Source organism: Rhipicephalus sanguineus, chromosome 7 (genome assembly GCF_013339695.2).
Source record: "Rhipicephalus sanguineus isolate Rsan-2018 chromosome 7, BIME_Rsan_1.4, whole genome shotgun sequence".
Lineage (NCBI taxonomy): Eukaryota > Metazoa > Arthropoda > Arachnida > Ixodida > Ixodidae > Rhipicephalus > Rhipicephalus sanguineus.
In genome coordinates, this window is record NC_051182.1 from 56357328 (window position 1) to 56381415 (window position 24088).

The 24088-nt window shown below is 47.0% G+C and overlaps 1 protein-coding gene across 2 annotated transcripts; it reads left to right on the forward strand.

Moving 5' to 3' along the window:
* Positions 1–996: 996 nt before the first annotated feature.
* LOC119398704 (pancreatic lipase-related protein 2) lies at positions 997–23737 on the forward strand. 2 transcript variants are annotated; one of them, XM_049417711.1, is made up of 7 exons: positions 1046–1108; positions 3542–3649; positions 6933–7247; positions 17809–18058; positions 20086–20277; positions 21980–22222; positions 23549–23737. In XM_049417711.1, exons 1-7 carry the CDS (start codon positions 1094–1096, stop codon positions 23551–23553), a joined length of 1128 nt encoding a protein of 375 aa, XP_049273668.1. In that variant the 5' UTR covers positions 1046–1093; the 3' UTR covers positions 23554–23737. The 2 variants fall into 2 exon arrangements, with proteins under 2 accessions (XP_049273669.1, XP_049273668.1); XM_049417712.1 differs by lacking the exon at positions 3542–3649 and having other exon boundaries at positions 997–1108.
* The last annotated feature ends 351 nt before the right edge of the window (positions 23738–24088 follow it).

The following is a 24088-nucleotide window of genomic DNA, read 5'->3' on the forward strand; positions in this document are numbered from 1 at the left end:
AGATCTAAAACCCTTCCTACGCAAGAAACTGCGAAGCCACTGGCAACGATTGTGGGACACAGAAATAAATAATACGCTTCACTTGATTAAGCCGCAGTTAGGTTACTGGCCCTCCACTACGAGAACACGGCGAACTGACGTCCTATTCTGTCGCCTCAGAATAGGGCACACATATGGTACCCATAGCTTTCTGCTGACTGGCGATGAACCTCCTACATGTGGTAGATGTGGCGAGAGGCTGACCGTCCTCCACGTCCTCCTGCAGTGTCCGGAAGCTGAAAGAGAGAGAAAGAAATATTTTCGTTTAGCATACCGCTATCATCTTCCTCTACATCCTATTATGTTTCTCGGCGAAGAGCCGCTTTTTGACGCAAAATCAGTCCTTGGCTTTTTAAAAGATGTGGTATTGAATGTTTTTAGCCCAACAAGTTCATAGCGCATCCTCTGTCTAGAAGATGCCGCTGTGATAGCAGCTTTCAATGAGCCCATGCCTCCATGCCCTTGTTTTAAGGGCTCTGCCGAGGCACTAGTGCTCCACGCCAAGTTTTTATTTGATATTCGCATCATTTTTAATGAATTTTATGTCTACATAGCACACATCATTTGTTATTGCCATAATTTTACTCTATGTATATCTTACGCACTCACAGCGACTGTCTTTAGGCCCATTTACAGCCACGTCACATCTGTTTTATCCACACTGCGTAACGCACAGTTCATTATCATTGCTCTGGCGCTCTTTGGCCACATCTGGCCCTTGCGCCAATAAACTCCACTAATCAATCAATAATCGCACAGTCAACGTGCACGGACGTGCGCATCGGGCATTCGTGCTTCCTGGAATACGACTTAGTTTTTTACTCTTTGGATTATTCACTGCTGGCAGCACGCTTACGTGAATTCCCGTGACCATTTCCTTGTAAAACAGGCCATTCTGCTCACCTATTTTGCGCTAGCTTTTTTTCTTTCGCTATTAGTGTTGTTACGTCCGAGTGACTGCGGAGGTACATCGCACGGCATTTATCACCTGGGAACTAGCGATCACGCTACGCATGAAACATCGAATCAACGTGACTTCACCAAGACATCCATCATGAAGGCGCCACGCGTAAGTGAAAAAACCTCATTTCGTTGCTTATATTCTATTCATTTCTGGATGTTTCACATTTATTTCTGCTATATCCATAAGGTAAAACAGCCTCCAATATGAAGCCTTCGTCACTCACGATTTTCGCTGTGAAGCAGTTGTAACTCTTAGCCATCAATATCTACGCTTTAACCATTCTTGCGCACCTGCTGCCGTGGCACGTCAAGTGAACAGTGACGGCAGGGGTTCACGCTTTTGTGAAGATGGCATCTTTGTGACTGAGAGCGCTGTACTGCTGTTTACGTTAATCGCGTTATTTTTCATAAGGTTTCATTGCATCTTAATATTATTATTTCCACTTGACGTAACATAAAACATCGGTGTGCACGTCTTTGCCTTTTAATAACCGTTTGCAATTTAGTGCGACATCTTTATTTGTAATATTCCTTTAGTATAATTTGTAACACGGCTGCAACTACTTCAGCATCACCTATGAAAATTTTGTAATATGTTTGTTAGCAAGAATTTTGGCCCATGGTGAAACGAACATTTTCAAACTATTGCTCCGCGCGCATTATAGAATTTTTTAGGGAAATCAGAAATGTCACAAAGATACTAAGTCGGATAAAAATACTGTTCGCATTGCTACTATGAACGGGTATTCTTGAATACAATCGAGTGTCTTGGATTTTTGTGTTTGTGTAGCATTTGTTTGGGCAAACATAACTGTTGCAATTAGAGTGCAGCATTTAAGAGACAATTAGCAAGTGTCTAATCATCGGCCCTGACAACATCTTGGCTAAATTTTATGTTGTGTGTAGACATTTGGTTTGTGTGAATATTTTTGTTGTGTGAACTTTTCTGTTGAGTGGACACTTACTTTTGTTTTGAAGAAATAGGTCTAAATGGTGTTAGTGTCCTAGTCGCAAAGTTGTTTGCTTGTTCACTACTTTGCTGCGGCAACTATTATGCAAGAAAAGTGTAGTCGCTGGCGCCGCACATTCGTGCTAAGCTCTTCTTAATCACATTTAATAATTATTTTAATATTATATTACGTGTGTGCCCTTTACGAAAACAGGGACGCTCAAGTTGTCCATATAGCATACTGAACGACCTCCTGTGTCAATATCTGAGTGGCCCTTCTAGATGTACACTTCGCCGGAAGAAAGAGTAGTTAGGTCAATTAGCATGACATCAATAGTACAATGCCCTGTTGTTTAATTTCACGTGTAGCTTCCCGTAGCAGGAAAAAAATGTGACGTCACAAATGAAAGCGTTCCTAACCAGTGGAGGAAAGAACTTTTTTTCTTCGTGATCAGAACGCTAGAAATTAGGCTACGCGTATTTTATAGGACATGCTTCGAAATCCTTGAACACTTATGGGAAACTCTGGTCTGGAAAGTTGCAGGTAAACGCAGCTACCGTTAATTAATTAATCATTCATTGCTAATCAATGGCAGAAAATACCAAAGTAAGAAGCTGGAGCGCTGTGCACTTAATCATTGATATAGTGTTCAAAAGGCGACGTATGTTTCTTGTGCGACTTAGAAATCAACAAGTTGCGGTGTCTGCGAACGTTTTTACATTCGCGAGGTTGTCGTGATCCGCGCAAGGTACGAGGTGAACACTGTAATCACCCTTGTTATCGGGCACGTTGCAGTTATGATTACCTTATCAAGTTAACCCTGGTCTTCTTGTGAATCGTTTAGATGAACGGGCACCAAAGAGCAAGCGCCCATCTTATCTATTGACTGAACAATACCGGTATAAATTTGAAGTATTGTTGCTCTTCTGTCCCGTTCAATAAATTGTGGATAGATGCTGCGCCGTCCGCCGGCTATAGAATTAACGTGAAAGCTTGTGTGGTGAATATTTTGCGCACACTAAACACGGATTGAAAGAGACAGAAACGAAGGGAAAGGGCAGGGAGGTTAACCAAGCTTTGGCTAGGTTGGCTACCCTACACTTGGGGAGGGTGAAGGTAAGGGGAATCACGGATAAGATAGAGAAGAAAGACCAAGAGTAAGGAAAAGATCAACAGTTAGTCTGAACGCACACAACACGAACTCGAGTGAGATAGGTCGCAGACGTTCGTGAAGTCCGGTAGTCTTCAAGTACACCAAACACCAAACCGTGGGCCAAGGTCCCAGGATCGTGTTCTCTGATAGGGGTCTGATATCAAGACGATGGGGTTTGGCTTCTAGAACACGTCCTTGAACCTGGCTGGGATTGGCCAACGGCGTAGAGTATGCGCAATCGTCTCCTGGCAGCCGCATAAGTTGCGTGCCGCACAGTTGGCCATTACAATGAGACAAAAATATCCAACAAGGACAACACAAAAAAAGGGAAACGCAGACCAGCCCCAACCGGTGCATTGAGCGTGCCGGGAGCTTACGCATAGTTGAGAAATAAACACGATAATGGGTTTGTAAATTTATGCATGCGTTCCCACAGGCACCGAGACACGCTCATCACAACGAGAAAGATAGGCGCTCTCGAGCCAAACGCTTTGCTCCGTTTCAATGGTTCTACGAGGGACTCAAGGAGCAACTCATCAGTGAGGTAACTCAGCAATGCGCAGCTGTCTCATATGGTCATTTACTACTTGCCACGGCGTAAAAACAAAATAATTAGGCGGAACGAAATGCGGGACACAAGAAACTACAGCACCAATCGTTTCCTTGCCCTTATTGTGTTCCTAATTTAGTCGTCGCTTTATTGATGCTTCGTAACTTTTTCTTACCTGCCGCGGCGGTCTAGTGGCTATGGTGCTTTACTGCTGACCCAAATGTCGCGGGATCGAATTCCGGCCGCGGCAACGGCGTTTCGATGGCGGCCAAAGGCTGGACGTACCTGTGCTTAGCTTTAGGTGCACGTTAAAGAGCCCAGGTGGTCGAAATTTCCGGAGCACTCCACTACAGCGTCTCTCACAGTCATATTGTGGTTTTCGGTCGTAAAACGTTACCAATCATTATTTGTACGCTTTAAAGATAAATGCACAACTAGCCCAGTTATGTTTTACTGAACTAAAAATAACGCTTTACAGGCTGTACCCTCAGTGGTACCACGATATCCTTCAAGCAAAACGAGAAAAAACAAATGCAGGACACAGAATAAATACAGCATAACGAAAGCAAAACCTGCAGTTTTGAACACTTATTGAGAAAGGGCCCTGCAAAGGCAACCCGTAAAAATGCAGTTTGCGCACCACGCTCCTTGTCAAAATTTCAACTCATGCGATGCCGCAAAGGCGAAGTGGGCTAATTAGGCTCGAAGCTGGCGCGCTCACTTTTTTAATCATATTTTTTGTACCATGACCATAAAAGATAGATATTTAAGCTTTTCGCCTTAAAATGAGGGTCCGGCACGTGTCGAAGCGAAGCGCGAGGAAAAACAGGACACAGTAAACAACACACAGGACAGGCGCTAACTGGGAACTCAAGTTTAATGGAAAGAAAATCCGCATCGTATAGTTGGCAAAGAAAACACCGATCTGGCATCATGTGAACGTCCTTGAAGAACCAAAGAAACAAAACCAACTCACAAACTCGCGCTTCGCTCCTACGCAGCAGTTTGTCCATCCTTTTCAGGTGTAGGCGTTCTGCACCCGAATACAAGCATCTTCACAGCAGAAGCATACGCGATATTTGCGGCCATCAAACATACTAAAGAATTAAAGCTTCAAAGTGCAGTGATATGCACTGATTCGGTAAGCGTGGTGAAAGCTCTGAAAATTCTTAAGAAGCACAAGAACCCTCTCCTAGTCTCGGTCTACACACTTTTATGGATGGTCTACACACTCAAGCAGCACGTCGTAGTGTGCTTGGTGCCAGGGGGCACCGCGAAATCCAAGGAAACGTATTGGCGGACCAGCTAGCTGCTTCTGCCCACGAAAACGCTGCCGCCAGTGCATCCATAGCTGTCCCTGCACTTGACCTAAAGCCCCTCCTTAAAATAAAGCTCAGAGATCACTGGCAGCGGTCATGGGACAGGCAAGCACAAAATAACCTTCATGTCATCAAGCCACATATCGCGAATGGGCCGCCAGTATCGGTCACGCAACACAGAAGTAAAACTTGCCAGATTAAGAACAGGACATACACACAGTACACACTCGTACCTTTTGTCAGGTGGCGATCCACCTTTGTGTGAGAGATGTGGTGAAGAGCTAAGCGTGCATCACATTTTAATCGAGTGCAAAGAATTAGACACGCTTAGAAAACAACACTTCCCATTCCCCTACTGACAACAAATACCATTACACCCATCGATGTTCATCGGTAGGGAACCGGTTTTTAAACGCCAGTCACTATTCGCGTTTTTGGGAGAAGTTCATAACTTTCACGTAATTTACCCAGGCATTCCGTAGCACGGCCTCCTATAACAGAGGTTGCTGCTGCGGTAGTTACACTTAAAGAAAGCACCTGCCTCGCAACCCTTGGTCTCAAAGGCGTTGACGAGGCATGCGGGCTCATGCTATATACCCGTAGTTTTATTATAACCACTCGCCATTTGTTCTCACTACACGTACATTTCCCGTCACGCTCGTGATTTTAATACTTATATGTTTTACCCACCTTTTCCACGAGAAATTTTAGGCCCCTATACAGCCACTTAACATAACCATTGTGCACATTCGCTATCATGTCCTGGCGCTCTTTGGCCATCAAATGGCCCTTGCGCCAATAAACATCATATATCATCATCATCAACCTTTAGACCCGGGTCTAAAAGGAGTGTTAAAGAAATCTATTTTATTTAATTTCCATCGACATTCGAACATAAAGGGCTTCTTACGGTCCGTTCGAGACCCTGTTTTTACGTGCCAAAATAACGATATGACTGAGAGGCACGCAGCAGGTCAGTGGTTCATAGTGTAAGAAGTTGAGCTGCCCTGCGAGGAAGCGGAACCCAGTCCTAACTATCAGACACAAAAATGCTCGCGTCTCTCGCGCAAGAGGCATTGTGCATAACATTCGACTTTCATGTGGAAGGCACTACGTTGGCCACGCCGGTAGATGACTGAACGTGTGTCTACGCGAGCACAACATTAAGGTCGGCAGTACTGCAGCAGATGTACTGCTTGCTGCCCATTGTAAGAAATTTGACGCAAAGACGCAGCATCATCCTGTTTTCAGTCAGACTGTTGTTGTCTACCTCATATAAATAAGATAACAAGGGAAATTTTCGCAGCAGTTGAGATCGCTGGAACAGGTGACGAATGCGTCAGCATGCCCTCTGTTCTTTTATCTGTGAAAGAGCTTGATTTTTTTGGCATAGACGACACGTGGCTGTTTACGTTCTTTCTTTCGGTCGTTTTTTTTTTTCTTTTTGCAGTTCCAGATGCGCAATTTACGCATCTCACGATGTGAATTTTTTCAACATATTATTGGTGCAGCATAGCCTTAGCTGCTTTTGCGCCACTGAACCCAACATAACTAACTGAAGTAAAGCGTTAGTTGGAAGTTAGGGCATGTCCTGTCCTCATCTGGTCCCCAACTCGTTTTGTGTGCCATGGTTGTTTCTGCAGTAGGGTACTATATATCACCAAGGGTTCTTTAATATGCACCCAAATCTATGCAGAGGACAGTGTTCTGTTCTTTTTTATTTCGTCCCCATGGGAATATCGGGTCACCCTCATCGGCATTTGATCCCCGCCCTCGAGCCCATTTCCAACAGCATTTCCAACAGCACTAGACAGCACTAGGCGGATGTTTAGCATTTCTTTTGAAGCTCGTAATGCTTCGGTAAAATTGATGCCTAGCATATAGGCACCATAAGTGAGATCATATTCCCTATGTTTTCTCCCTGCAGCTTATCATCTGCCTTTCTCTCGCTATTTCAGGCCGCAGCACTAAGGCGAAGTCTCCCTTCGCGCGGGCTTTGCTACCGCGAGCTTGGGTGCTTCAAACTGAGTGACAGGATGAGGCTTCCGTACGGTTATCCACAGCGGCCAAATAGTATCGGCACTCGATTCTGGCTCTACTGCGCACGAGAATCACGCCGCCGGATCAAGGTGGCGACCTCTCCTTGGACATGGAGCTTAGCCGGCTGTCACGAGAAGGGCCATCGTCGTCCATTAATTGTCATCGTCCATGGCTTCACCGAGAGTGCGGCCGCCTCATGGGTCAATACCATGGCCAGAGCTCTACTCAGTGTGGTACGACAGATTTGGATGGGTACAGCTTTCATTTTCACTGCTGACTACGTGCAATATTCTCAATGTGGCAGAGGTTGTGTACAACAGAATCATTGAGTGCTCCACTAAACGGAGCTGGTTGGCTCGTTCAAGCGCTAAAAGGTCTCTGGCTTCGTAATGGTGACTCATTAAACCGGGCAAAAAGGACAAGGACTAAGGAAAAAATGGACGTGACAGGCGCTGACATCAATCCAAGACTTATACCGAAGTGTTCGTGTAATCTACTCTAATCACAGTTATCTCGCAGATTACGTATCAAACAGGCAAGAAAATCGACAGCGCTACCGCTCTACATCATACGTTGAAAAAAGCGCAGGTGATCTAGTAAAGTAGGTTAACAATCAGAGCAATGAAAAGAACAGCACCCGTGAAATGAGCTGCCATGGCGCTTTCATAAAGTATTAAGGAGGGCCATTTCGTTCTCAAGAAGGTGCGCCGGAAGTTGGCTAACGCACGCGTGGCGCTTCTTCTGGGTATGGAGAGTTTTGACCGTCGTGCCTTCCAATAGTCGGTCTCGCGCTTACTCAAGAGCGGACATATTCAAGGTGCCCCAGCTAGCTCTAGCCAGAACTTAGAATTATGCTGCCTAATTGATTCATTAGACAAAACTTATTAGCTAACTGTTAAAGCAACGAAACTGGGCAAGAAATTTGCGATTAGAATGGTGTATATCTGTTTACACAACGTTCAATTAGATAGTTCCTAACTTTCTATCTGTTAGGTATTAGTGTTTTTCTGCTTGCTGTACTGTCGGCAGGAAAAGTTTGCGGGATCTCGAGTGCGTGGCCGAGCGACAGAAAACTAAAGTCCCTTGATATATAGAAAGTAGCGACACTCTCCTCCATATCCTCTCCCAAGTGTCCAACCCTCCTCTCCCAAGTGTCCAAACCGTATCCATCTCCTCTCCCAAACGACCACCGTGCGGGCGCCGGCCCTATAGGCCTCCAACGCTCAAGTTTGCGCAGCGCCGTCCGCCGCCCCAGCGGAGAGAGGGGAAAACTCCGGTAGCTGGGACGGGTCGCTCTTGCTTGGTTTTCCCATCGCGCGCACGGAGAACGTGCTCCCCGGGGCTTTTATCTCGCATTTTTCACGCTATGGGTGCCGTTCCTTCGTCGTACTCGAAAGCGGGCACGCAGTCCTGCTGCATTGTGAACTGTCACAAAAGTTTAAAAATGTCGAAGAGCCGAAAACTTCCTGTCATGTTCTACCGTTTCCAATGCAAGCAGTCCGAGGAGCAGAGGTGTCAAGAGTGGATTATGGCAGTTCGCCGCGATGCTTTCGCGGTCTTGTCACCTTGAAGCAGTTTTTGTTGTACACAGTATTACGAACTATTAACGGGGAGAAACGCGATGATCGTGCTCATTTGAAAGGGAAGTGCGTTTGTGAACCGAAGTTACAACAAATAGACAGCCGCTGTACGTTTCGAGATTGCGCGCTGGCTTTCCGAGTCAACCATTTGTAATGTTACAGCAGCGGAGCATTTGGGCTTATTACACCACAGTTTAAATAACGTACCGTGAGTACAAGTGTTTAATTCAGCTGACTGCGGTACATTTCCCGTCGCGGCTCCCTGTAAACAGAATTAAGCTGTATGTTTGCACTGAGCGTTTATATTGGCCTTGCATGCGACACGCCGTGATTGCTTAGAAGGCTGAAGTGTTGCGCTGCTAAAATCGTGGTCATGGGTTCGATTCACGCATACAGCAGCTGCATTTCGATAGGAGCGAAATGCACTAACACCGGCGTACTTAGATTTACGTACGTTAAAGAAACCCAGGTGGCCGAAATCAATCCGAATTAATCCACCACGGCGTGCCTCGTATTAATGTCATGCGTTCGGCACGTAATAAAAAGCCTTGCATGCCGCTTTGGAAACGAGCTGAAAAAAGAACCAAGGTGGCAATTAAATTTTCGATGGCTTCGCGAATTCAGATGCGCTTATTATTGGGCACAAATCTCGTCATAATCATAAACATGCGCGATCCCAGTGGGTATTGTATAGTATCAGGGGCGTAGCCAGAAATTTTTTCGGAAGGGGGGGGAGGGGGTCCAACCATACTTTATGTATGTTTGTGCGTGCGTTTGTATGTGTGCGTGTACATATACGCAAGCAAAATTGAAAATTTTCGGGGAGGGTTTGAACCCCCCCCCCCTTGGCTACGCCCCTGTATAGTATGATGCTGACCAAGCGAGCTGTCGAAACAACCAAAGCGACATTCGAATAAGCGAACACGGTGCGTGATCAGGCGTCGATATTATTCGAAATGAAACACGCCTCTGCAAGAAACATGCATCGTCGAAGTGCTGGGCATGAAATATTTATTTATTTTTTGTTTGCGTATATCATTATGCTGTCAAAGGGAGCTCTAAAAAAATCCAAGGCGACATTAAACTTGCGATCCGACGTTGTTATCATTCGATGCAAACCTCGGCAAAAGTGAAACTCCCACGAAACTGAACACAGCGCATTGCGATGCAGCCAGTGACTCAACTGGGCAGATGTAAATTTATGCTCTTCACACTGAGCTCATAATAAATTTAAAGCCGCACGACAAACTTGGCATCCAAGCAATGGAAAGTTATCAATAGAAAACGCACGCGAAAGCGTGCTGGATGGTTGCTGACAGCTCCGAGTAGACACGACTGCCGCAACGAATGTGCGTTTTACCGGTAACATAATTACAGAACTCGCGCAGTCACCTCCCTACTCATGTCAAAGAAATGTGCCCGTTCAGCATCTGCACGCACGTAGCGCTCGCACAAACAGCATCGCCCTTGACGACCTGCTCGGTCCCGAAAAGGTGGTCGATCAACCGTCCTCCTCTGGTAAGATTCCCACCGGTAAAACGTTTTTTTCCATCTCTGGGATCTTTCTAAACCTTCAGAGCAAGCGACACGTGAAGCTGCACGTGCACGGCGAGCAGCGAAAAGCGCGTGCAGGGTGCCTGAACGTGCGGAGACAGCGCAGTCAAAAGGCTGGTGTGGGGACAGGAGCGACCGGTTTTCGCAAGAAAGGCGGCGAAACGCGTGCGCCGCAGCGCCCCCTGGCCGAGCTTGGGAGGCCTATAACCCGGCTCGCGCCACTTTCCTATCAAGAATGCTATGTCACGCAGATAACGCGCGCGTTTCCCAGGCGACGGCCCGTGAAGTGGGGAGGTGGAAGGCGGGAGAGGAGGGTTCTCGGCGTGGCGGCTCGGTTAAAAGGAGGACGGTACTTTCCCAAAAATATCCAGGGACTTTACAGAAAACTGCATTGCCGCGCCCTCTGCCGCAAGTGCGGCCGATGGCGAGGCTTCTGGCACTTCCGGGCCAGTCATTCTTGGCGCATGCCTGTCTTTTCTTCGATATGAGCCCGTGGTGCGCCTTTGACTCGCGTTATAGGCGCTCCGAGGTTTATGCCACACGTGTTTGTCGGCTGCTTGATGACGGACGGAGCTCGCAAGCATGACAGAGCTCCCGTGCATCTTTTGCGTGGCGCACTATGTTTTTGAATAAATGTTATCTTTCATGACACGTGGCTGGGCTAAGAAGTATTATTCGGCTGATAACGCGAGCTTGATACGCTTTTCTTGTGACCTACATTTTCTGTTCGTCGCGCATTCCTTCTGAAACCACCATTGACGTTAGGCGTGAACACGGACGATGCCGCCACGCGTTCCGGAGGACCAGAGACGTTACATTGCACGCCTGTTCGTGAAAGGCGTGCCCCAAAAAGAAATATGTCGCCTCACAGGAAGATCTAAATCAGCCGTAACGCGGGTGGTTAAAGCATTCAGAGATGGAGGAAGGATTGCTGACGCCCCTCGTAGTGGACGACCGAGGGTGTCTGGAGAAAAAGACGCACTGATTATTGCCGCTGCCGTGACTGATCCCTTCTTAAACGCGAAAGAAATTAGGCAAGAGCTCGGCCTTCACATTCCATGCGACACAGTTAGAAGGCGTCTTAAGGAAGCGGGCCTGCAAAATTGTGCCGCAGCCCAAAAGCCCTTCTTGACTGACAACCAACGCCGGCAACGGCTGGAATTTGCGAGGGCGTACGGGCGCTGGGGTGTCGATGAATGGAGCAAAGTCATCTTTACTGATGAGTCCACGTTCTGCACTAGGTGGGACCAGCAACAGCGTGTTTGGCGGCCTCTCAACTGCAGGTATGGCTAAGGTTCACGTCTTTAACATCACATTTGTAGATATTAGATAGTAACCCATAAATCATAATGAATAAGAGTAATCCGGATTTCGTGTTTGGCGAGCAGCCTCTTGTGTAAATAAGTGTTCAATAAATCCCCGCCTATTTTGTTTCATCAGCGATCGGAGATAAATTTATCAACTAATCTAGCAGAATTCTCGTCACATGGTAGTTTCTTGTATTTGACATTTTCTGTCATTAAAGCACCCATTTTACAGAAGGCAAGCACTCATGAGAATTTAGAAGAGTTTAGATCATGTCGCCGCGAGCCGACTCACACAAGAAAAGTTGTTCTCTGCTGGGCAAATGTTTTCTCGCCGGTTCATAACGGCAGTTCTCTTTCTTTCTCGTTTCCGTTAGATACCGACCGGAGTATATGCAGAATGTGCTGTCGAGTGGCCGGTGCAGTGTTTCCGTCTGGGGAGTCATCAGCAAAGATGGACTTGGCGAAGGAACTTTTAACGCTTCATCGTACTGCGACATCGTTAACAAGACCCTGGTGACGTACGCCCTGGACGGCCCGTTTCCGGATGGCTTCTACTGGCTGCAACACGACCGCAGCCCAGTGCATACTGCGCGCCTTGCGGAAGCTGCACTGGACTGCGGTTACCGTGGCCTCCAAGTGGCGCTGACCTAAATCCTATTGAGTAGCCGCCTTCCCAACGCGGATGCTCTTTGGAGGTCAATTCAGGAGACATGGGAAGCACTGAGCAGAGAACCTGAAACCACAAGGGCTCTGTACGCGTCCATGCTGCGGAGAATTGCTGAAGTGATCACAGCAGAAGGCCACTACACCGGTCACTGACTGGTACTACCTGCCCTAAAGTTTTTTTCATGCCCTCTTGTTCACTATCTTTTTGTTGGTGTGTTTGAGCAAAGCACACCCATGGAAATATATATTTTGCCCCACCAATGAATGGGTGCTCCTTTTTCAAACTTGCGAATACTTTCGTGTAGCTTAGCGCTCAGAATCATACCTGGCCATGTAATGAATAACATTTCACATCGGGCGCCACTGTAGAGGCTTGGAGGCGTATACATACCACAGTTAAGCATGACCACACGATAGGTTATAGTGGCAGTATTTATTTAGCGGGTGCAGAACGTGGGAGCCCATGCGCCGTGCGATAAGATAAAAGAACTAGATAAAAAATATCGGCATCCTGCTCTAAGAGCGCAAGGCGCCGCGGAGTTTGCAGCGCGCAAGGCACCGGCGAACTCCTTGCATCGCACCGGCCAACAGGCGCCTTGCGACAATAATCGCCCGGCGCATCAGCTGTTACTGTCCGTCTCAGGAGTGCGCCACTCCGGCATCATGGGGAAGCGAGCGACGAGTCATGCTGATAAGCGAGCAAGGACAGGCATTCGCAAAACGTGCTTGGAACGCAACTTCCGCAAGTCTCGACATCGGCCGCGCTTGCGGTAGATGGCGCGGCAATGCAGTTTTCTGTGAAGTCCCTGGATATTTTTGGGAAAGTACCGTCTTTCTTTTAACCGAGCCGCCACGCCGAGCACCCTCCTCTCCCGCCTTCCACATCCCCGCTTCACGGGCCGTTGCCCGGAAAACGAGCGCGAACCTCTTTCTTTTTTTCTTCGCGTTACTACCGCGCTTCCGGCACTTCGCGGTCACCAACGTTGCGCGCCTTATCAGCGTGACATAGCATTCTTGATAGCAAAGTGCCCGTTTGGGAGAGGATATAGATAAGGTTCGGACACTTGGGAGAGGAGGGTTGGACACTTTGGAGAGGATATGGAGGAGAGTGTCGCTACTTTCTATATATTATGGGACTTTAGTTTTCTGTCGCTCGGCCACGCACTCGAGATCCCGCAAACTTTTGCTGCCGACAGTACATGCCCGCGGTGTACACAAAAATACCACCTGACATGCCCACTTGTGCGCCGTCTACAACCGGTATAGTAGGGGGCGGGAAAGAAAAGTTAGGGTAAGGAGGAATGACGTGAGGGTGAGGAGGATGGAAGTGGGGGTAAAGCATAGCATGGTCATGTATATCATACCACAACCATGTGTAGGGTACTATATCAAGGAGGGAGAAAGTGAATTGAGGGTAAGGAGTAGTGGCGAGGGATAGGAGTATGAAAAATTGGGGGCCGCTTAAAGGCCAACTCCGGCGATTTTTCGAGGTCGATGGATCTCAGTGAAATTCGCTGGGTACGTTCCTTTGCACGTTTCCGACATTTATGCCAAATTACAGGCTTGAGACATGCGCAGATTGTTTGCAAATGAATTTTAAAGATTGTCTGCAAACGCCCTCCTGGCTACCCACAATTATTGGCAACATTGCGTCTGTGACGTCAGTGTTGGCAAGGCGGCGGAAGTGACGCAGCCGAGGGCACCGCTAACTTCGGCGCTTAGGCCGCTACAGCGAGCGTCTGCTGTGCACAAGGCGACAGACAGCGTTGGTTTGGCCGGCGCTTCGCTGGTCGTCCCGGCTGTCACAGTTTTCATACTCCGCGCCGGCGTGACCGACATGCCTTGCACGACTTCCGGTTCGTTCGTACCAACGTCTACGTCATACGTAGACAGTACACTCGGTTTGGTTTCGGTTTCGGCGTTGCGCTTTTTTGCTTACTTAAAATTATTCTCCAATTTGCCGAGTATTTCTGCTATAGGGCCCGTAACAGGAGCGTCTCAAGAACATAAAAGCACCATTACTTTGGCATGGCCAAAAAATCGCCAAAGTTGGCCTTCAAGCTTCGCCTTTAAGAGTTGAACGCGAGAGCGTTATCCAGCCCCATCCTCATCGTGCTCTATTTCGCTTGTCGTTATGCTCAGTCGCCCGGTCTCACACACACGCACACTCGACATACCTATAGTAAAGGTAAAGGTTTCCGCCCTCTTCAACAGCACTTTTATGACAACATTGTACCACTACGTGTGTGTAAGAGAATACGCGCACTAATATGCATGCCTTTTGTAATGGGTGGCATGCTTTAAAGCAGCAGCAATTACGCGCGTGATACTTTTTCGAAGTTGCAATGCTACGTGTTCGTAAGGGAATACGCGCAGTAATGTGTGTGCCTTTTATGATGGCTGGCCGCCTTTGAACCACCAACTCGTTATGCAGTTCACATCGTGTGACGCCCGATGAAAATATACGGTTGTACCCCGTTTTACTGAGATATTACATCTCGTACTGTGACAGTTGTACACAGGACATGTATGTTTGTGAAGCATTGAAGGTAATTTCAGTGCAGTTTCGTGCAATGGAGTGGATCGGTGGTAGAACACCTGCTTGTCACGCAGACGGCCTGGGTTCGATTCTCATTCGAACCTAAGATTTTTATTATTAATTTTTTTTCGGTTGCGGACGAGTTGCCGGTTTTTCGCTCACAACCAATGACGCCGATACCGGAATTTTGGCGGAACGACCTCTTTAACGCTGTCGCGTTAAAAGGAGCTGGGAGAGGGTTGATCATAGAATAGCTGTGTATGTTATAGCATAGCAAGGGGGTGAAAAACGAGAAGTGACGGTGATGAGAAGTGACGTTAGGGTGACGATGAGCGAAATGCGGAGAGGAGAGGACTCCACAGCATCGCAAATTGAGGTTTCCTTTCCCGCCATGGACGCTGAGCAGGCTGCATGTTTAGAACGCCAGCGCTTGCTTCAAGCCCGTGAATTCCAGCGTCGCCGAAGGACAGGCGAACCACTGCTTCACACTTCCTGGAGCTTTCGCGTTGAACGCAACTGCATGCAACTTTTTTTTATTGGTGAATATAATTTAACTCACTTATCAGGATGCTGATTTTGCTTGTTTCGCGATAGGTTTTCGCATCTTATTTGCGGCACTGTTCTCCCTTCCAAAGAAAGCAGCTGTGGCTTACATGGCAAGAATCCTGACCCACCAGCAGGGTGTCGCATTGCTAAGCAAGAGGGTGCATATTCGATTCGTGGCCACAGAGACCGCATTTTTAAGCCGGCGGAATGCAAGAATACCCGTGTAGTTAGGTGTACGTGTAGGTCATCAGGGTGGCCATAATTACTACTGCGGCTTGCCCCAGAAATTTTGTCGAGTCCGGTTATTGGATCCTCTGCTCCAAAGATGTCGCTTGTCAGAACGCTGTTCATTACGCCCCAGTCACATGTGTGCGCGTGCGCTCGCGCATTTGCTAAAGTTTTTGCAGGCGTGTGTTTGTATCGCTCCTAAAGCCCGTGTAGCTACCTGTAGGCGCCGGCATCTCGATACCTATGTGCCTGTGCCATTGCTGCAAATTCGTGCACGTGAAAGAAGTGCGAACTTATGAACTAAAATCTCTGATGGTTTGAGAGAGACAAATTGTGTTGTATGTGTATATAACATTATGTCTAGTGTGCGATTTGGTCAACGCGAACGTCCCGCTCTTCTCTTGGACGTCGCGGCATTAACCTTTGATGAAATCTAACTTCGCGGTTTTCCACAGAGCTAATTTTGGAAAAGAAAACATCCTCTCGCTGAAACGATGTATCCATAATCCCGTGTTTCAAGGCGGACGTCCTCGCTATATTCCGCTAACATGTTCTTACTTTTGCGCTCACGTACAGTGGGCACAGGGACTCCTTCCCGTACCCCACCTCCGCATGCTGCCCTGTATGGGCTTCGCGGACACTTAAAACTTCGCAAAAATTGATCTGTCCCGGATCAACCACAGTCTCAACAGAAGTCAGGGCAGGAATATAAGAAACGCAATTAAATTGACACTCTGGCGCTTATCTCAATGCAACACATGAAGTGATGGGTAGTGAGGGGCTCCAGATAAATTGTGACCTCTCTGGGGGTTATTTATAGGTGACGTAAATGTGAGGGAAATTCTCGTTAAGCATTCCGCCCTGAGTGCAACGTACCCTCCGTGGTCAGTTGAGCCGACGATGTCGTGCTCAGTAGCACAGTGCTTTATCAGCTTTATCCTGAGAGCTACTCTGGTGGATAGTTAAATTAGCCAACCACAAAAACCATACATGTGACCCAAGTACCGATCGCGCGAAAGTTCATCTTTCTTCAAACTTGAAATCATCATCGGACTTGTTTGGGGCAGCGCTAAAGAACACACGGACAAAGACACATAGTAGACGCCACGGGCGCTGACTTACAACTGAACTTTATTGCCTTTGCCAGTGCATTTATATGTGCCATAATCGCTCGTTGTGACAGCCACGTTGCCCAGAACTAACAAGCCGCGATAAACAACAATCTTAACAATCTGTTTAACTATAGCAGAGGAATTTCACATGGAGCATGCGTGTGTCTTTGTCCGTGTGTTCTTTAGCGCTGCCCCAAACAAGTCCGACGATGAACCAGCTCGCCCAAACCAAAGTTTTGCTTGAAATCATCATGCCATGATTTTCCTGTCATGCTCAGTCCCGACATAACTGCTGTGATGTCACTCTGCTTTTGTGTAAGAAATACTCACGTAGCAGAAAGACCACGTAATGGAAATTTGAAGCTCAAACATAGCTGAAAGATATGTTTTGCTTAACGTCTAGCAGCATCGAATAAGCTATAAAATAGTGAGTATAGTCGTGAATTACGAATTAACCTTCATCACCTTATGATCTACAAAACCTCTCGAAAGGTATGTGCGGAGATTTCTTCAATAGGCCGGAATGAAAAAGAAACGTGAAGCTTGTCCCATCCGAGCTCGACATCAAAATAAACACACCTAACCATCGTGGATGGCCTGTGGAAAGGTACTGTTCTGCAAAAGCAAAGGTCAATTCTTTGAAATCTACGCGGCTACCTTGTCCGGAACTGCGTTAGAGCTTGAACGTACGAACACTAAAAAAGAACCGAGTTTCCTTTTAAATGTTCATCCCATTGGGACACATCTCTCTGATATTTCATAACCTTTACAATTAATTAGTCGGAACCGATCCGTACTTATGTCAAAATTTACGGCTTTCAAACGCATTACGTGAGTAGCCGTAAGCGTATTCGACTAAGAAGCCTTATATCGTGTGCTTCAAGCGTATTCCTTTGAAGCGTGCCCTGTTTTCACTCCACCGCTGTTAGCGAATTTTTTAGATGCGAAGCATCTTATAGCGGAGTTCAAACCGGCGGTAGAGTGCGGCGTGACCACCCTTACTGCGCATGCGCATACCCTCTCCACACACCTCCTCTACACTCCTCTCCCCTTTCCCCCTCTCCACACACCCTCTCCACTACCCCTTTCCCCTCCCCCTCCGGCTGTGCTCCGATTTCGCATCGCCTGGTGGTCCCCTTTAGCGGGAAATGGTGTAATTTTTCTCTACGATTGAGCAGATTGACTCAAAAATTTGTTCTGTCTCCTTAAGGAATGCTGAAACACCCGTGCCCCTCAAGAATCTGGCGCGCACTCCTGCGCAGGTTGGTGCCAACGTTCTGCTGGTCGATTGGCGCCGGGGAGCCGCCGCGCCGGTGTACTCCGTTGCCGCCTCTAACACGCCCGCAGTGGGCGCTGAGCTTTCAGTGGTGCTGCAGCGGCTCATGCGTAACAGCATCAGCCTGATTCCCCACGATGTGCACATCATAGGCTTTAGCCTAGGGGCTCACGTGGCTGGTTTCTGCGGCAGGCACTTCCTGATGCACACCAAGAAGAGGATCGGACGCATTACCGGTGTGACACTTTCCCTGAGCTCTCAAAACGTTCATTTTTGCCTGAATGTTCCGCAATCATCCGAGCGCGTTCTCTGCCATTATGATCTCTTTCCTGCTAACGTGTAGAGAGAGATAGAAATAAATATTTGTGTGCTAGTCTCGTATCACGGGCATTATACCACCCCTCGTGATTAACCCTTTCAGACGCCACCTATGAAGAACTTTCTGTAAATGCGTCAAATTGACACAATGTTATTTCAAAGCAACCGATATTATATTCCAACACAAATAATGCCGTAATACGTTGAATTAGGTGTGTTACAGTAATAATTCCCAATTACTTTGCAATAACTATCTATTTACTCTGGAGCCATTCATACTCTGTTTTTTGCATAAATAAAATGATATCTCAGGCTAGAAATATAGTGCAAATTCGTTTTCGGTTATGTCCACGAAGAGAAAAGAAAAATCATACTGTTGACGCGGGTCGCGGGAAGCGGCACGTCGAACGACTCGTCTAACATGGTAGCGCCTTCAGCAAAGCGAGCATATGCAACCGTGCACTGCAAAATGAAGTTAAATGAAGACACATTTATTATGCAGCAGGTTCAATTCATCCAAAGCTTAATATATCTTGCTCTTTCTTAGCCCCTAGCTGATACAAATAGCAAGAACAAGTGGTGTACACAATTGTGTACACAGCGTCTCAAAGGGTTAACAATAAGTGTTCGTGCACCCGGGCGTGCGTCTTTTTTAAGATATACCTCTGCATTCCTCAAACACTTTAAGATAAAACAGTTTGCGAAAAAAAGAACAAGATATAGGTTCACGAAGCGCCTTCCTCTGCGAACAATGACTTTAGTTTCTTTATTTGGTCTTGCTATTTCCTATAAGCCAGCAACCTTACACCAATTTAATAGTGTTGGGGGCTGTGTCCTGCTGGTTGCAAGAACCTAGCCGGAAAATTTTGCGCTACAAGTAAGCTTGGTTCTTGTACGCTATTCTTACTGATCTCGCCACTTCGCTCTGCTAGAAGGCGCTGACCGCCCGGCCAGTCGACGCCACTGATCTCCACTCTAGTGGTGGTCAATGGTCGACGCTCGCGCTTTAATGTTAAAGATTTGGGAGACTAATGCTCCGCAAGGCGCCATTTGTACAATGCTGCGCACGCTGTAACTTGGCTCGAAAACTTATCAAACTGAAATATAACTATTTAGAGAAGGCAGACGCCCATAAGATTACATGCGAATGTTACTGCGTAAATATAGCCCCCTAACATTTGTCACATTTTCGAACGTGATGAGGAGGTTAAAATGACTTTATTTTATGATTGTTTGAAAAGGCTTGTTCTCTCGCTTAGTACGTCGCATTCCGTGCGCGAATTTTGTCTCTCTATTTTTGCCAAAAGTGCCAAATGACATCTTGCACAAAAATACAGTACCCCTAACATTTATACCGTATCTGCAAGTACAGTGCGGCACTTACTGTAGCCATCCACTTAAAAAAGGCATTTGCAGCCATTGTATGTATTTATGTGGCACATCTTTTGACAAACACTGAGACAAGACAGAATATGGGGGATAGACGAGCGCCTTCTCTTAATTTTATTACCTGGTGTCCTGCTGTACCGAGAACTTCAGCAAGAAACGAAACCGTACGAAAGCATCTCTCTGTTAACTGTTATTAGCGCAGTCAAACTCCAGCTTAGGAGATCCGGCTTCCCGAGGCTGTTCAGAGGCAGCACCTTTTACCCAACTTAGAGAAAAACTACAATTTCATCTCACGGAGTCCAGGACGCGGCGGTCAGGCTCCGCCTACCGTCCCCACGTGGGTGCAACCCGCGACGTTGCCCTAGGCCATCGTCTCCCAGGACGTTCTTTTTCATTAAAGCTCTCTGTATCTGTATTTAGGTAAACTAAAATGTAGCTTAATTCTTCCATGACATACACAGTCCGTGTCGCGTTCCCGTCCTTGTCTGTCTTGCGCATTTAATTCTCCTTCAGCGTCATGTTACACCCCTAACCCTATCTCATTTCTGCTGCCCAGCACTTGACCCAGCTGGACCTCTCTTCGAAGGCACAAATGTGTCAGTATCCAGGGGTGATGCTGACTTCGTGGACGTCATCCACACTAACATGGGTCTCTTGGACAACCTAAAGTTTGGTCTCGCCGCTTCGGTGGGTGACGTTGATTTTTTCCCGAACGGAGGATCAGTGCAGCCCGGATGTCGTGAAATTGGTGAGGAACATCCGTCGCTACTTTATAAAATATCAGTTATGCCTAAGCCTAGCACGTTGGCAGCCAGAAATTGGCGTGTATAGGCCAGACTTTCCGGTGCTCGTAGGCGGCCGCCATGTTTGGCCGACCGAGACGCCGCGATGCGAGCATTCGCTTGGGGACTGCTGTAACATGCTGGCGCACAACACTGCGCACCCCGTTTGTGGCTCCCAGTAGCGGGCGATCGCAGATTCTCAAGCGATGCAGCCACTCAGTCTTCTCCGCATGTCGGAACGGGCATCTCCTTTCATGCGACTACATTTTCGAACGATGGAATTGTAGCAGGGAGCTCGTCAAACTTCACGAGAAGTTTCAGCAACATCGTCACGAAGGCTGTAATAGTGCTATTCATGACGAAGCCATAAACAGTAGCCGTTTGGGAACCAAGCATATTCAATGTCAAGGTATTAATATAGATCGCTGCATTCCCGTAAACGTTCTGAACAATTAGTTAATAATCGGGCAACGTAATTGTACAAAATTCGTGTGAATTAATTTCTGATGACTGACAGTGAATTTCAGTACCATAGGCTCAATGAATCGAAATACCGAACAACGGAATATCTAAAACAGGAGAATCAATCATAACATGAACGTAAAACAAGTGGAGCTACATTTAGTAGCAGATGTAGTCTTTCTGAAAGGGACAGATATGAAGAAGCAAATGAAATGATGGGAAGCGGGCGAAAAAAGCATCAAGGAAATGAGAACAAGTGATGCAAACGCACAATTATACCATTGTCATCACTCTCACCCGTTTTTTTATATGGCCACTGAAGGACGAAAGCTTCTCCCAATGATCATTCTACCCTATCTTGCGCGAGCTGATTCAATTTTGTCCCTGCGAACTTCTCAATTTTATTCAATCTAACTCACTGCCGTCCTCGGCTTCTTTTTGCTTCCCTTCGTATTCATTCCGTTACTCTGAGTGACACGCATACAGTGACGCACAATTAAAGAGTGCCGCAGAGATCAACCTGTATGAATTTAGCAATTAGACATCAAGGCACCTTACGAAAACCTGATTGCTTAATGAAATAATTCACGGGTTAAAAGAGAAGTATCCTAAAAACCGGAGGAAAGGAGTGCTTAAGTCGAGTCCAAGATGATGTGTTTCGAAGGCCGTTCTTGGCAGAGCAGTAACTGGCCATTACCTACCCTGACAAGGCAAGGTTGTGTTTGGTCGCTCCACAACAGGCCAACGTACACACGCGACAAAAGGTGCTGACTCTTCCACAACTTCAGGCATGTTGCGGTGATCAGACACCAGCTTCCGTTATAGAAACTCATGGGCAAAGGTTTTTTTTTACATGGGAATAGTTCGCCCCTATATACAACACGAATACGTTCTCTCACGACAAGGAACCCGTTTCGGCCCTTTTAGACCCGAAATAATGCAAGTGTTTCGACCACGTCCCACTCCTAGTCGCACGTGGCTGAGCCGTGTGCGGGAAAAGGGCATCCTGGGGGTTGAGCGTATGTTGTATGTTTGTACCTCCAAGACTCCATGGCGGCGGCAACGCATCTCTTTGGCCGACATTTCTCACCAAATTACGTCTGGTGCATGCTCTGTCGTATCTTTCGCTCTAATATTCCATGAGTGTCTTGTACGCCTAATGGCTTCCATAGAGGCGAGCTTACTGGCTCCGTTTCTCCCATCCAGCTTGCAGTCACCAAAGGGCACATGACCTCATGATCGAATCTATAACCAACCACCGCTGCATCTTCGTGTCGCGACCTGTCAGTGGCAAAAGCGGTCGAATGGCAGCCGGAATTAACTTGGACTCGCCGCCGCTGCACGAGAGCGGCTCGACTAGCCGAGGAGCCATGGGATACGACAGCATCACCGCCAGAGGGCGTGGGATGCAGTACATCAGGACCAGGAGCAAGCCGCCCTTTTGCATTCGTGAGTCTGCAAAAAAAAACATTGCATAACATGGCATTACTCGGCATCCGTAATATTTAGAATGATTCTTTTTGAGAAGTTCAGGTTTTGTTGGGTCCTCGTCTTCGCGGCACTTCCTATTTCAATCTTACAGAATATGCGGATACTTTACTAGAAGAAAGCCACAAAGTCCTTAAGCACGGTACCTTAATGGCATAGTATTCATTAGCCTATGTCTGTAGTCGCAACGTGCTGCAAGGTAAACGCAGTTTATAAGGTTACAATCGCAGCTTATTTCAGCCGACTTGGGAGGGGTGGGAGGAGGCTATGTCTAGCTCAGCTCTCGAGGATCAGCGGTGTCTCGTGGAGCGGGTGCGGGATGCAGCTCACTCCAACGGATTCCCGAAGCAGGGACCCGCCGAAACCTCTTAAATTAAAACTAATTCCAGTATACGATTTTCTGCAATAAATGTTTTATTCATTCACTCATTGACATCTAACTTCCAAGTTAATGGAGCCGTCATGCCAAACTAACAAGTCGACTAAGAAGGAAGACAAGTGCGTTTCTCGTCGTCTTCTTTCTTAATTGCTGCGTTAATTTGTTGCTCTTCATGATGAATCGGCAGCTACTAGCCAAATGTAGTACCCAGATGACGGTAACCATGGTCGAAACCATGGTCGCGCATGTCTGGCTAGTCACGGAATGTCGCACAGCTTTGCAAATAACGGACTGCTACATGCCAGTACGGTTTACAAAAGGTGAATGCATCTGGCAGCCTGACCAGCATTTAATAGATGACCTACTTTTGACAAAGCGTCATGCAGTTTAGAGGTTAGCGTAATTACTTCTTGAGGTTTTCGTGAATTGCGCGAATCTTGGAATATATATATATGTAACTAGAGGTTCACTGACTTTCGCGGCTGTATAAAACGCCAATGAGGTATGCGTGGCAAAGCTTTTATGAAACAATATTACTTTGACTATCAAAACGTTGACCTGTTTGAAATGCTTGCGTGTGTATGATCGCCAAACTTCACAGGTGTCTTGCTGTTGAACTTTTCATTACACGTAATTGCGGAATATTAAGTGAAAAAGCCGTTATCTCATCATTTGGCACACTGCGTTGATTTTCCTTCAAATTAAATGCGAGTGCCAGAGAACCCGGAAGGTGCACCTAAATGCAAGCGCACGAGCGTTATTGCTACGCCCCACATCGATATGCGGCCGCGATCGAAACCATGACCTCGAGCTTACCGTTTACACAAGTATCTGAAGTATAGCGATTTTCTTTATTTCCTTCCGCGGTAACTCCCGAAAGAAATTTCTTTTTCTTCCTTTAATTTCAGCATAGAAAGCATTTCACAAGGCCCGGGCACTTGCAGGATGTGCGCTTCGTGGTAAAAGCTACGGGATACGCCGTCTGCGTAAGAAGACAGCGACCGTCAAGACAGAGCGAAAGCACTGATGTCCACCGTCAATACGTACAAAATACCGGGAAGCCTGCGGTCACGGAATAAAATTTGCCAAGGTCATGATACTGTCACCTGCCTTTTTTTAAGGGAAAGCCTCATATGGCTCATAAGTAAACAAAATTGGCGTCCAGCGACGTGAACACGAATTGGTGGCCCGATCTCGGGTGTATCGCAACAGTGGGTGATGTGCAGAAAGCTGTGCGGGAGAGGGAGGGCCGCATGTTCGCGAAATGTAGAGTATGCTATGTCAAAGTAAAATAAGTAGCTCATAAGGATAATCAAACGTGACTTAAGGAGAATTCAAAGGAATCAAGGTGAATACCTCGTGAAATAAATTAGCAATGGTAGGCAAGTGAATTAAATGTGAAATAAAAGCGAATCAGGTGCTAAATTGAATTAAAGGTGAAGCAAATG

Bases quoted from the DNA above. Each gene is read 5' to 3' on its own strand.
- LOC119398704 (XM_049417711.1), top strand. The intron at 3,650-6,932 runs GTAACTCAGCAA...TCGCTATTTCAG, and splicing joins AGGAGCAACTCATCAGTGAG to GCCGCAGCACTAAGGCGAAG. The intron at 7,248-17,808 runs GTACGACAGATT...ACTCCTGCGCAG, and splicing joins CCAGAGCTCTACTCAGTGTG to GTTGGTGCCAACGTTCTGCT.